The 14,361-nt window shown below is 47.3% G+C and overlaps 1 protein-coding gene across 1 annotated transcript; it reads left to right on the plus strand.

Annotated features, from left to right (window-relative positions):
- The first annotated feature begins 10,957 nt into the window (after positions 1-10,957).
- On the plus strand, positions 10,958-13,332 carry LOC128933299 (skin secretory protein xP2-like). Its single transcript, XM_054270227.1, has 3 exons — positions 10,958-11,475; positions 12,371-12,609; positions 13,121-13,332. Exons 1-3 carry the CDS (start codon positions 10,958-10,960, stop codon positions 13,330-13,332), a joined length of 969 nt encoding a protein of 322 aa, XP_054126202.1.
- The last annotated feature ends 1,029 nt before the right edge of the window (positions 13,333-14,361 follow it).

The following is a 14,361-nucleotide window of genomic DNA, read 5'->3' on the forward strand; positions in this document are numbered from 1 at the left end:
CAGATTTTTTGAGCCTTATAATATAGAATTCTGCAGACCTATCTACCACCCTAACTACCCAATACAGGTGGATCTTAAGAAGAAATTATATAACCCTAGGTCAGCAAAACAGCATTCATGGGCATTTTGAAGGTCTCAAAAGAATTTTTTGGAGTTGAGATTTAGCCTGGTATAGCAAGGCCAGTGTGTTTGGAAGAGTTCCTGCTGGCTGTCACATACCATAGTGCTGCTCTCAGCTGAAAGATACAACCATTAAAATGCATTTTGGATGCTTGGACTTTTAAAAAATTGACAATATTCAGAATAATGATCACATAAAGTAACAAGATAAAAGAAAATTACTTCCTTTAAAAAATGGAAAACTATTCTCTAAAGTTCCTTTTTTTTGTTTCCTAAGAAGAAAGTTACTTTTATGTTCTATTTAGTAACAACATTAAACATTCCAGTCATGTTTAGAGCAGAAACCAAAGATGACAAGCCCTATTTACTATGCAAGCAGCACAATCTCCAAGGAAAGAACTTTCTCATATTAAATGCAATATTTGGTTCCAGTTCCAGGGAGTTAAAAATTTATTACTGCATTCCTTAAAAACAACATGAGCCTTGTAACAATAATTAATGATTACAATCAAGGTCAAGATAGGCGACATTTCCCATGACCTGGCCTGAAATCTTCGGATTTTCTTCCATATCCATGGACTTTGCATTTATCAGACCAGGCTTCAAGTTTTCATGGCTGAGGGGTTTCTTGGGGGCATGATGTGAGTTTGTGATTTTTTTTTTTATTTGATATTTTTCCTCTGTGCTGTCCTTGGAAAAGTAGAATATCTTAAGGTGTAACAAATACACACCCATCATATGCTGTGGGCTACCAAACAGATATTTAACGAAAATTCTATTGGTTTTATTATCTCAAAACCAATCTCTTGATCAAATCTAAAACCATTAATAATTAGCAGTATTAGCTTGTCCATCTAATTGTACCAAAGGAGCTTCTGACAACAAACCTCTACTTTTAAATAAAACTGTACGTGCACACTTCAAGGATACTTTAAGCTTCAGGAAAAGCTGTTTAATGTTAAAAGACCTGGGTGTCTTTTATAACCTCACTCTTTCAGTCTGTCCTTTAGAAGCCTCTCACCATTACCTGAAAAAGGCACCTGCTAGAAATGAAAATAAAGGACAAAAGTAATCACTGGTGGTTTCTGCAAATTATTGATTGCAGCTGCAGCAAGTTAACATAATCACCTAATCCCTGCAGCAAACTCCCTTCATACTCAGCACCTGTACCTGCAAGGTCCTTCTTGTTCTACTGGACAGTGCTGTGATTTGGATCTTAGTCTGTTAGGTAAAGGGTTCTTGTTTCAAGTTCCAAAAAAGTCACTTCCTAATCACCACGCTCCCCTGCTTTCTGAAAGACTAACACCTAAAACCTACCTTTTACCTTTAGTTACAGTTCTAGATACAAGCAGAAATAATTATTATTCCTCACACACTGCAAAATAAATTTTAGGGGGAAGAAACCAGGGGGAGATATGCGGAATGAAGAAGAACAGTCTCAAGGTGTGCGTACACCCAAGGAAAAATTATATTTAATATTTAGCCGTATGCTCTTAAATGATAAAAAATAAGTAATAGTTACACTGCTAAAACAAAAAATGTAGCAAACAAAAGACATTATTTAGTTGTTGATTTAACTATTTTATAAAAAGTTCACAGATCCTAATTCTCTGCAGATTTTTAAAGCTCGCTGCACATTGCTGTTGACGGATTTTAGCATAATGGCATCATAAAATTCTTCTTATTCAAGCTTCAATTTAGTAAATACAGACTTTTCTCAGTACTTGGGAATACCCTGAAATTCAAATCTCAGCTCAAGCTAAGCACCATTATGAGTTAACCCCATTAAAAAAGGAATGGAACACAGAAGGAGAAAAAAAAAATGAGAGGAATTTAAAAGTTTTTTATTATTTTTTTACACATTTCATACGAAGCAGATATGAATGTGAGAGCTCTTGATTCCCTTGCTTTTTCAGTGATGCTTTCATGATCAGGTGCAATATTAAAAGGGAGTACCATGGAAGTGGTAATTGATGATAGGATATTACTCCATTGAAGAGAACGCATTTACCCAGCCTATTGAAGTTTAGTTCATTGTGTCTTGAGTTAATTGAGTTCTCTGAGGTAACAAAAGAGAAAATAATGGGATTTATGGGTGCTGAGTGTTTTATAAAGTACAAGTGGCTCAATCTAAAATATATTCATTAATTACTCCCCAGTTTAGTGCTCCACTAAGAGAGTCTCCAAACCACGAGGTGCTGGTTCACTCCTACGCCCCCTCCAACCACAGCAGCCTTCACCTTCTGTAAATTACAGTGAATTACAGAAGTATTGGGGTGTCCTTTTTATATCCAGCAAAGAAAGCTGCACCAGTTCCAAGACCTCAGGTTTGGGGCATGAACCAACCACAGCCATGGCTCTGCTACAGCTTCTTTTGCTGAATTTTTGTATCCATGTATGTATGTATTTATGTATTTGCAAGACTTTTTACACGAGAGAAAAAGAAAAGGCTGAGCAAAAGCTTTATCTGAAGGGATCAGAAAGGCACCTTAGTAAACTGTTGTATTGCGGTTTTGTTTGTTGCTGTTGTGATGGCTTGAACCCTGGTTTGTTCTAGTTCCCCCGTTATATCGGTTCTGCTCCTGTTACAGTTCCCGCCTTGTCAATGCCACCGCCTCCACGCCTTATCCCCTGCAAAGTGCTGCGTCATTCCCTCGCCCCCTCCCCGGTGTCCTGTCCGTCACTCGCCAACCCATCCCCTCCCTCCAGAAACTTCTACCTGGGACATCGAGTGATAGGTTCAGACACCAGGGCCCCTCCCTCGAATTACCCTCATTGGTTTCCCTGAATGTCTGTGCCCTGCTGCTCCCGCCTTCCTGTAGTCCTATTGGTGGTGGGGCGAGCCCCTCCCCTGTTTCCTCCCAGCCCGGCATTTCTCTGCTACCTTCCCTCGATAAACCTGGATCGAGCCCCGGCAGGAGCCTGCTCCTTTTTCTCCCCTTCGTGGCACAGTGTCCCGCCCGTGCAAGGCGAGAGCCTTAGCCGCCCTCCCGAGGAACGGGGGAGAGTCCCCTGCCCTCGCTGTGCCGGAGCGAGCTGAGGTGACTCAAAGTGGACGCTTGGAGGGGCCCAGCGACAGTAAACGGGGTTAAAAAGGAACTTGGATAAAATAAGGATTATGGATTAAGGATTTCTTGCACCGCTGTAAACACTACTTGCACACTAACTGGAAAGACGTGACTCTCGCTAGTCTCAGCAAAACACAAGATAAAAGACAAAGAAAAAATACATACCATAAAGCAGAGGGTGATTTTAACCAGTGACACCAAGTATGCACTGAGTCAGTACAGTCCTAATGTGAGTGAAAATGTTCTCAGTGGCTGCTGCTGCTGGGTTATCTCTCCAGGCCTGATGATGCAAAGGCGTTTCAAGTGCAAAACACGTTAAAATACTTCTTATAGAGCTACATTATATTAAAATCTCTTAAGGTGCCTAAAAAAGTGCATACCAAATCCCTTTCTATCCACAGTTAGTTTTGTGCTTATTTAACATGTTTCAATTAAGACTCTCAAAGGCAAAAGTGTCTCTATACTGAGCAGCTTCCCATTTATTCTTATCCAGAGAGCACACCTGGAATATATCACTCACTGCTGCCTTTTCTGCTGCTGTGCAGGGCACTTAGATAACAAAGCCACAATGGGAGAACCAGCTACGATACAAACTTGAGTGCAACTTTAAATTGAACCTGGAAAAGAGACCATTGCTGGGAAGCATGAAAACCCTCAGTGATCCAAAATCAAAAAGGAGCTCAATGCTACACATAGCGAGTGGTTTTTTTCCATAATTTTCTTAATATTTTTAAAAGCTGTGTGGTACTCCGCAATGGAAGGGGAATTATGTTACAGTTTCAGATGAGGTGTGTTGAAAGAGCCAGGGCTGATGCAGTTTGCAGCCTTGGAGTTTGCCTTTTCACTTCAAAGCTCATGCCAGCCTCAGGCTCCACGGCTGAGGGAAAAGCAGGAGTGTTCCCTGTGTACGTGACCCCGTTTACGTGCAGCCCTCCAGGATCTGCAGCAGGCACTGGGAATGCGCTCAATCTCTACCAAACCCAGGCAGGGATTCCAGTGGCCAGATACCAGCTCTGTTTATCAGCCTGTAAACAAAATTCACTGATAAAATTGGCTTTTTCTTCTTTTCCATAAATCTCCCCTCTGGACTTTTTTCTTTTTCCTAACAACTGTCACAATGCTGACGAAAAACAATCTCTTTGCCTTTTTGAACCTGGTGTCTCTTACAGCAGCAATCTTTTGTAAAACCAAAGAAAGAAGAAGAGCTGTGCTTTAAGGGGATGGTTTGGTACATTTTTAGGGTTTCTTTTTAATAAAACCCAGTAATTACAGATGAAATAAGCAACAAACAACTTTTGCGCTTAATAGCTGAAACAGTTGCCTTATAAATAGGTTTGGAAGCAGCCTGAATTATTTCAGGGCAGTTAAGTGGACTGTATCCAGCTGCAAGTTTAATATCCAAAATAATTCTGCTGATACTGGATTTTTTGATTTCCTTACTTAGTTTGTAAAAGGATGACATCAGCTAAAGGCTTACTGGGATGTCTGGGTGTTGAAGGGTAGTTTATCTACATTTTTCAAATACACTGAAGCAGAGCATATTTCAGTGGGTACAGCACAAGACAAGATTAACCAAGTTCTGATTGCTAATGCGGGAAATGTGATTTCCTTTCTTCACAACATTGAAAACTCGGATTCACCTCTACCTGGTTTCATTCTGCATAAAATCCACTTTTCAAAACAACAAATATGCAAGCACAAGCAAAGCAAACGTAGAACTGGAAGAGCTGCTTGTCAGATTCATAATTCTTCTTTTTTTCTGTTTTACCTACCCTTTTTGTCACTCCCATTCCATAAGCAACCATCAAAAACCCTGATTGAATGCTTCTTTAACACAGTGAAACCCAGGGAAATGCATATATCCCTTGAGAGCAACTCTGTGAGCACTGAAGTGGACTGAGGGAGGGTGGAAAAGAGAGTTGTTGTTATTTTTATTTGAATTCCATTCCTAGCTACATGAGAGATTCTAATGATTTCTCACCAGGCATCCCCACAATGTAGATTAATCTTCATTATGGAGCACAGCCCATAATGGAGCGTAATTGTGACCCATCACATCCAAATTATTTTTCCAAAATCAGAACTCTCTGGATGCTTCACAGAAAGGGAGAAAAAACTGACCAATCACAGAAATGGCTCAGGACATTACTAGAAAATAGTGAATGGTAGATAAATATACATGATGCACCTGCTCAAATTTTCAGAGTAAAATCTATTCTCTGTAATGTTTTCCTTTCTTGGAAAACAGTCTCTTCAGAGCAACATTGAAAAGGATAAACAATAATGTTAAATATGTTTTATTTCCCCTTATTATGGCTGTAGTAAGTTTCCATGGGCATCATTCTTTCTTCATCAATGTGTATTCCATCAATGCCCACAAAGATAGACTTCATTAAGGGTTTGTCAGCTCATTCTCCTAAATGTTCTCCCACTGCTATCCCTGTGGGATAACAGTGGGACAGACAGTGATAAGGGTGTGATGAGATGTTACGTCACAAGAAAATTCTGGTAGTAAAAACCAGAAGTAGATACATTGTTGTTGGACCCTTACACTTGAGCGATGACAAATCTGTAAATATTTTACCATGACCATTGAGTTTGGCAAATAACTGGTGAAAATAATAACCTGTATGTAGAACAGAAAATTCACAGGAATCTGGAGAGCTATGTTTTCACTGAAATTACAGTGATTTGGGGAGAGCTGATGACATCAGCCACAGCCCAAGACACTTTTTCCAAGCAAGGGGTGAGGCCTACTTTAGTACCTTAACAGAATAAATGGTTTCATTTGGTTTCAAAAATCAGCAATATTTCAAAAGGGACATTAATAAACAGTAATGAACACTGAGAGCAGGAGAACCACCTACCACAGAATCATTAGGGTAGAAAAAGACCTCCAAAATCATTGTGTCCAAACTTTGACCAGACAGCACCACATAACTAAACCAGAGCACCAAGTGCCACATCCAGAGGTTTCTTACCTTCCAGGGAAGTGGCTCCACCACATTCCTGGGCAGCCCCTTCTGATGCCTGATCACACTTTCAGTGAAGAAAATCTCCCTCTTACCCAACCTGAACCTCCCCTGGTGCAGCTGAAGGTTACTTTGTAGTCAAAGACTGCAATCACAAACTTTGAATAGATGCAACAGAACATGAAAACCACGTGACAGAATTCTGAATTTGACAGGTAACTTACCTAGTGTTTTACAGGTGGATTTGCTTGGCGAACCTATATTTTCTACGCAATGTTCTGAATTCTCATTGTCCAGTGTTACACGCTGCACAATTTTTAACAGTGTTTTGCCATCAGAATCTTTGGACAGATAAGCAGTAGGACATAGAACAGAGTAACTTTGCTTTCCTGCTGTTTCATTGCCCTTGAACAATGGGGGAAAATTGCCCAGAAACCTACCTTCTAATAATAGGTGTGGTAGTCACTGAGAGGAAAAATGGAAGAACAGAAACATTTCCAGTTCTGTAAATCAGCATGAGAGAAGCAGATGGAACCATGTCCTCACTCTGATAAAACTATTATCTCCATGGTCAGGGCATTTCAGGACAGCTGCTGGAACATCTGATGAGCTGTTTAGAAGGAAAATTAGAGGCACCTTGTATTGCTGTGATGGCCCTGAGAACTTAGGCAGATTTAGGAGCATTTATTTTGCAGGAATTTGTCCATAAGGGATAAAAGGAAAAATGCTTATCTTATCCCATGGTCAGAAAACGTCCAGGATAAAAGCTCAAATAATGATGGATATTTTGTTCATTGAATTCTCTGTAAACTACTCTGAAATAATGGACATGAGAGATGACACACATCCTTGTAAAGCATCAGTTTGAGAAATCAAATTTGTAACTCATGTTTCCAGTTAGAAAGATCAAAACCCTTGTTAGACTGGGGAAAGGGGAAGAGAAAAGCTTGAAAAAATCTTTCAAAAATCAAAATTAAAAAACCTTTATAGGAGATAATTCTGTAACTATGCTTGGTCAAGGAGAAATAATTCTGAATAATTTTGAACACCCCCTTGGAGAATTCAGCCACCAAGATATTTTCTTCTTTTCCTGCCCAAACCACAGTTTTTGTTTAGGTGCCACTGAAGTGAGAAAGAACTGGGGTGGGTAGACCCATTCAGTACCTAAACCTTGTACATCAGGTCAGGAATGCAAGAGTCTGAAATGAAATGAATTCATTTCGCTCCCTCTGTTTCTCTTTGCATTTCAAAACTAATACTTGTAATGGATGCTAACTAGAAATAGTTATGTCGTCAAAAAATTGACCCAAAGGCAAAGGTTTGACCCAAACTCCAAATCACTTCCAAAAGAACATTAAAACCTCCATGAACAAGAATAGAATCCACTTTAAAAGGCTCATGGAATTCAGCATGATTTTTCTGGTCTTTTCTGCCAGATTTATAAAGAAGGGAAGAGAGGCCCAGAGCATGCAGATTTTCTAGATGCAAACCAGAAGCTACTTGGATTTCTGTGCTGTAAGGTCATTCTCCAACAGTGCTCTCAAAGACTAATTCATTAATTAATTAAGATAGCTGAATCTTTTTAAGAGTGGAAACATGTCAAAGATTTTCAAAGGCTTATAAGTAAGAAAAATTACTCAGCCTGAAAAAGTTAATGGGATTTCTCAGTCCATGAGCACAAAAAACGTGTTCTTGTGGAGGAAATCAGAGGTGGGGTGCTCCTGCCCTTGGGTATCACTGAGTGACTCCACCTCAGGAAGCTTTATCTGGGCTGCTTTGCCCACTTCCGACTGCTGCTTCCCCTGCAGCCTCTCATCCTTTCCCTGCTGTTTTATGTGGAACTCAGCAGCTTTGGCACTTTTTGTGTTTAACTCTCCCTGCAGGGACCAGCAGAAAGTGAAGTAAACACTGTGCTCTTGTTTGCAATGTATACAAAAGCCAGGGAAAGGCTCCAGTCCTGGCATCCTTCAGAGAGGCTGCTCCGTGCCAAGCTGGGAGCACAAAGACACTCCAGCAAATATGGCTTTGGTAGGGCCTGAAATTTCCCTCATTTTGAGAGAGTGTCTAGCTATTAGAGATCTGCTAAGGAGCATCTCTCCAGCTCCACCCCAGCAATTACAGTGTTTGCAGTTTGCCAGCTGATTTTAACATGAAAAAAATGGCCTGAAGGAGGGCTCTGGCAGCTGAATGCAAACTGGGCAGGCCTTAGCCTACACCTAAGTACCCAGGGATAGGAGAAGCCAGGAGGCTGAAGGCGGTGTTCACTTTACTCCTCCCACTTCACATTTTGTACCACATTGATTTTGACTGGATCGACGCACTTTTATCAGCTGGTCAGAGCCCAGCGCTCCACAGACAAGTTTCAACCAACCTCCACATGATATTGAAAGATGTTTGCTTTTATAACAGTACTGCCACTCCTCACTTAGCTTTGTGACACGGCATGAACACAAATTAACACTATAAACCTAAGCATCAGCACAGAGAGGTCACAGGTGTGTGGTTTTCTTTTTGGCTTTTTTTTTGGATCATGCACTCTTAAAAGTGGCCTCGAGGATAAAGATGTATTTTGAATAGGAAAAGTCTGGGTGTGTTATGGAATGCACTTAAACATGGGAACACACATTTTTCATCCTATACTGCCAGTATATTTAATGCTTTTTGCTGTTTGTGTTATACCACTGAAATCCTGGGAAAATGAAGCAATTTCTGAAGGCAGTGCATTTTTCAGAAACAATAACATCATTGTTTTAACGATGCATGCACAAATCATTCCCCTACACACTCCATGTTTCAACCTGAAACTCAACATATGCCAATCTCTGCTGCTGTCCGACTTTTGAATTATGCTTCTGTGTCCACTGTTCAAAGAGGCTTTTATTTATGTCTGCTGTGCTATCTCAGACTACACACATAACGAGAGAAAATATCTCCCAGGTTTTGAGTCTTCCAAAAAGAACTTTATTCTTGAGAAACTTACTGGGTAGTTCTTACTAAATCCTACTGAGATCTAATAGTAGACTAGCATTCTCTATTAATTCATGTGCCCATTCAGACCTGCAAGACAACTGTAAATCAAAACAAGTTGGCGACCTGGGGATTCAGCTCTAGGTCCAAGCTCAGTGGCAAAAACTCCTGAACTTACTCCAAGTGAAATCTTCCGGGCACACCAAACGTTAAGAAACCATATTGCTTTTCCACTGTGTTCTGCTCTGACCATGTAGTGGAAAACTTGCCATGCATTGACAAATGTGAAAAACAACAATACTTTTAAAAAAAAATGCAGCACTGATGCTATGTGCAAAAAACTGAATATATCGGGCCAAAGATGACAAAAAACAAAGGTATTTAGATTGAGAACTTTTAATTTAGGAACAACCACAGGCATTGCTGTAAGGAACCGGGCTTACCTTAACTCTAACTTAAATGATCCAGGTTTGGAAAGTTATCAGAGCACTTGTGTGTTAAAAATGAAAAAGCCTTCACACAGTACATTACCCTTAAAACAAGATATCGAAAAACAAAAGAAATTTATCTGAAAAGGAAGAGAGGAAAAGAGAAGGGAAAAACTTCTTTTGTTTAGAGCAGAGTACACTCGTGCCTGCCATTAAAGAGCTTAACTTTGACCCAACTGTAAACACCACTGCATTTGCTTTTCTAATGTCGCTAGTCCCAATCTTATATTCTACTTGCCGGCCACGGCGCCTTCCCAGCAAGAGGAGAAGAGCTCAGCACAGACTATTTGTCTAAACTTAAGAAAAAAGACCTTCACCTCTCAGACTCTGACCACTTGGGAAAAAACCTACTAAATTTTGAACGGAGGATTTGTAAAGACAAAACCACACATACAGGCAGGAGAAGGATTGTCTTCTGCATAAATGAAATAGGAACTTGAGCCCATAAAATAAAAGAACTCAACAAGACAAAACAATATATGCTGAAACTACTCAGATTTAATCATGTGAAAGAACAACCTTCTGTACAGATGCAGATTAAAAGAAATAAAGTCTAACAAATTTTCTGCACACAACAAGCTTTTTCCCAAAGCTTCCTCAATGCATTTCCAAACTGGACTGCGGTGCTTCAAACGTAAGTTCAGAAGCTGGAAATCCTGTAAATGTCCTGGCGCCAGTGCTACACAATCTCTGTTGCTCATCCATATGTTACCCCAAACCCAGAAATGGCGACCAGAAAGCCAACTGCAACACCAGAATGTTAAAGGCAAAAAGGACATTTATTTTGCACAGTTATTCCGTTTATTTTTCCTAGAGTCTTGGATTCGTAGACAAGATCCAAGGCTGCCCAAACAGCACACCAAAAGCCAAAAAGCTCAATTCCGGCAAAAGTTTAAGCGAAGGCTCTAAACATTGCCAGCATTACACACAAAGCCAACAAGCAAAAAATCAACCAGAAGTAACGCAGAGACACGTACCTTAGATTCCCACAAATTCTTCTGCAAACATCGACGACAAAAGGGAATAATGTCCACACCGCCTGCCGAAAGGGAACCACCACCCAACAGCCCCACAGCCAGATCCTCGTGCCACCACCCACGCAGCCCCCCAGCCGCCCAAAAGCCTCCAACTTCAGCTGGACTCACCGTCGCGACGTCCGGCGCAGTGCCCCGCCGTGCTGGGAGCCGGGCCCTCTGGGCAAATGAAGCTGGGCACGCGAGGCAGCGGCCAAGAGGCTGCACCCCTGCTTACAGAGGGCTCAAGCCGCTGCCTGGACTAAAAAGTGCCCGGGACTCCAGAGCACTGGCCCCCACTTACAGGGCCGCTCTGGTCCCCAAGGCCTATGGAGGCTCCTTCTCTCTCCAGCTGCGGGGCGCTCCCCACTAACGGGGAGGGCGCCCCACACAGGCTGCCAGCTGAAGGGAGCACAAAGGCTCCCAGACCCGCAGCCTGCTTACAGGCCGGTCCACACCCAGGGAGCCGCAGAGCTCGGCCTTCCCCAAGGCAACAGGAACCTGACTTTAGAGTCAGGCAGTCCAGCTCACGGCCTAAAGCCGAGGGGCCGCCAGCCCAGCCCCGAGGACAGGGAGGGCACACGCCCGGCCCCGTGACTCCTGGCCCCACGCCTCTGAAAGGCCGGGGCCAGGCACACCCGCCTGATTACAGGGGGTCCCTCCAACCGCCCGCCGAGGCCAGGGGACGCACAGAACCCCACTTACGGGGCCGCCCCCCGCTGCCCGGCACCCCCCAGCAAGCATACGGAGCACAGGCTCCGGCCTGCGCCCCACTTAGGGACAGGCCGGAGCCCGGCCGCAGCGCAGCACGGCAACACGGCCGTCTGCAGAGCCCCGGGAGCCTCCTGTAGGAGGCCGCCAGCCATGTGGCGCCAGCCCGAAGCAGGGCCAAAGGCGGGAGCGTGCCCTGCGGCATAGCACTTCTGCAAGCCGCCCCCTGGCAAGGGCCCGGGAGCGCTCGTTCCTGTTGCCTGGCTAAAGGAGCCCCCCCAGCCCTGCTTACAGGGACCTGGGTGGGGCTGCTCCTGGGGACAAAGGGTGCCGCCAAGGTCCTGACACGGGCCCCGAGTACAGGGCCCGCACGCTGGCAGCTCACCAGCACCACCGGCAGCATAGGCGCACGCCCTGGCCCTGGCTACAGGCGGGTCATGCTGCCCACGCTGCCGCTAAGCGGCTTCGCGCCGTCCTCAGAAAGCAGGGGCAAGGCCGGAGGCTTTCTCCACCCGTGCATTTTGGGCACCCGCCTGTGGCTGCACAGAGCTCCTCTTTCCCTCCTGGGAAGTCTAAGCTACTCTACTACTCTGTTTCTAAAGGACAAACACACTTCCTCACTCACACCAACTAAGGGGAAGACAGGGGAGGGGGAGACAGGGGAGGGGGAGACAGTCCCAGAAGAGGGAGCAAGTTCTGTGCAGCCAGCCTAATCTAGGGAGCCATTGCTACCGCTGAGCGGGAGAGGAAAGCGTCAGACCTGCCCGTGCACTGAGAGGAGGCCACAGGGGCCGCGACGAGCGCTGAAGCGCTTCAGGACTGGCACCAGGGCCACGGGCTGTGACACGCCCCGAGTACAGGGGGTCACGCTGGCCAGGGGCCAGCAGCAGGCAGAAAGCTGCCGGGGCTGGGGAAAAGCCCTGCCCTGCTTACAGGGTAGCTGGGCTGGGGGCCGGGAGAGCTCCGTTTCTCTCCTGCGGTGCGGAGACAGGGGCTCTCACCCTCCTTTACAGGGTTGCCCCTCTCTCCAGGCAGCCAAAGGAGCACAAGGGCAAAAGGCCCAACCGCAGCAAAGACCAGCCCTGCACACAGGGAGGTCGCCCAGCGCCAATACAGCCGCGGCACCCTCAAAGTGCCCTGGCCTGGAAAAGCCCTTTGCCCAGAGGGCCCCTCGCGTCCCTCTTCGGCTCCTGCCGCTCGCTCTTGCCTCGCCGTTCTGCTCTTGAAGACGCTGTCGCTCTTGCCTCGTCGTCCCACGGCTTCTGCCAATGCACGGCGACACACTCAGGCCTGAGAAGCTCCAGGCCCTGTGCCCGCAGGGAACCGCCACCCAACAGCCCCACAGGGACATCCCCAACCAGCCACCCGCAGATCCTTTCGGCCGCCCAAAACCCTCACACATCAGCTCCAAGATGCTGCTCTTACCTTGCTGCTCCGCTCCTGGGCTCAAAGCCGCCGCTCCTGCAGCTCGCTCTTGCCTCGCCGTTCCACTCTTGAGCACGAAGACGCCGCCCTCCTGCGGCTCGCTCTTGCCTCGCCGTTCCACTCTTGAGCACGAAGACGCCGCTCCTGCGGCTCGTTCTTGCCTCGCCGTTCCACTCTTGAGCACGAAGACGCCGCTCCTGCGGCTCGTTCTTGCCTCGCCGTTCCACTCTTGAGCACGAAGACGCCGCTCCTGCGGCTCGCTCTTGCCTCGCTGTCCCACGGCTTCTACAAACATCGACGAGGACACAGTCAGGCCTGAGGAGCTCCAGCTGCCCAAGGGAACCGCCACCCAACAGCCCCACAGCCAGATCCTCGTGCCACCACCCACGCAGCCCCCCAGCCGCCCAAAAGCCTCCAACTTCAGCTGGACTCACCGTCGCGACGTCCGGCGCAGTCCCCCGCCGTGCTGGGAGCCGGGCCCTCTGGGCAAATGAAGCTGGGCACGCGAGGCAGCGGCCAAGAGGCTGCACCCCTGCTTACAGAGGGCTCAAGCCGCTGCCTGGACTAAAAAGTGCCCGGGACTCCAGAGCACTGGCCCCCACTTACAGGGCCGCTCTGGTCCCCAAGGCCTATGGAGGCTCCTTCTCTCTCCAGCTGCGGGGCGCTCCCCACTAACGGGGAGGGCGCCCCACACAGGCTGCCAGCTGAAGGGAGCACAAAGGCTCCCAGACCCGCAGCCTGCTTACAGGCCGGTCCACACCCAGGGAGCCGCAGAGCTCGGCCTTCCCCAAGGCAACAGGAACCTGACTTTAGAGTCAGGCAGTCCAGCTCACGGCCTAAAGCCGAGGGGCCGCCAGCCCAGCCCCGAGGACAGGGAGGGCACACGCCCGGCCCCGTGACTCCTGGCCCCACGCCTCTGAAAGGCCGGGGCCAGGCACACCCGCCTGATTACAGGGGGTCCCTCCAACCGCCCGCCGAGGCCAGGGGACGCACAGAACCCCACTTACGGGGCCGCCCCCCGCTGCCCGGCACCCCCCAGCAAGCATACGGAGGACAGGCTCCGGCCTGCGCCCCACTTAGGGACAGGCCGGAGCCCGGCCGCAGCGCAGCACGGCAACACGGCCGTCTGCAGAGCCCCGGGAGCCTCCTGTAGGAGGCCGCCAGCCATGTGGCGCCAGCCCGAAGCAGGGCCAAAGGCGGGAGCGTGCCCTGCGGCACAGCACTTCTGCAAGCCGCCCCCTGGCAAGGGCCCGGGAGCGCTCGTTCCTGTTGCCTGGCTAAAGGAGCCTCCCCAGCCCTGCTTACAGGGACCTGGGTGGGGCTGCTCCTGGGGACAAAGGGTGCCGCCAAGGTCCTGACACGGGCCCCGAGTACAGGGCCCGCACGCTGGCAGCTCACCAGCACCACCGGCAGCATAGGCGCACGCCCTGGCCCTGGCTACAGGCGGGTCATGCTGCCCACGCTGCCGCTAAGCGGCTTCGCGCCGTCCTCAGAAAGCAGGGGCAAGGCCGGAGGCTTTCTCCACCCGTGCATTTTGGGCACCCGCCTGTGGCTGCACAGAGCTCCTCTTTCCCTCCTGGGAAGTCTAAGCTACTCT

The sequence above is a fragment of the Melozone crissalis genome, unplaced genomic scaffold (assembly GCF_028551555.1).
Source record: "Melozone crissalis strain CALT ecotype California unplaced genomic scaffold, PUWL_Pcris_2 ptg000009l_1, whole genome shotgun sequence".
Taxonomy (NCBI): Eukaryota; Metazoa; Chordata; class Aves; order Passeriformes; family Passerellidae; genus Melozone; species Melozone crissalis.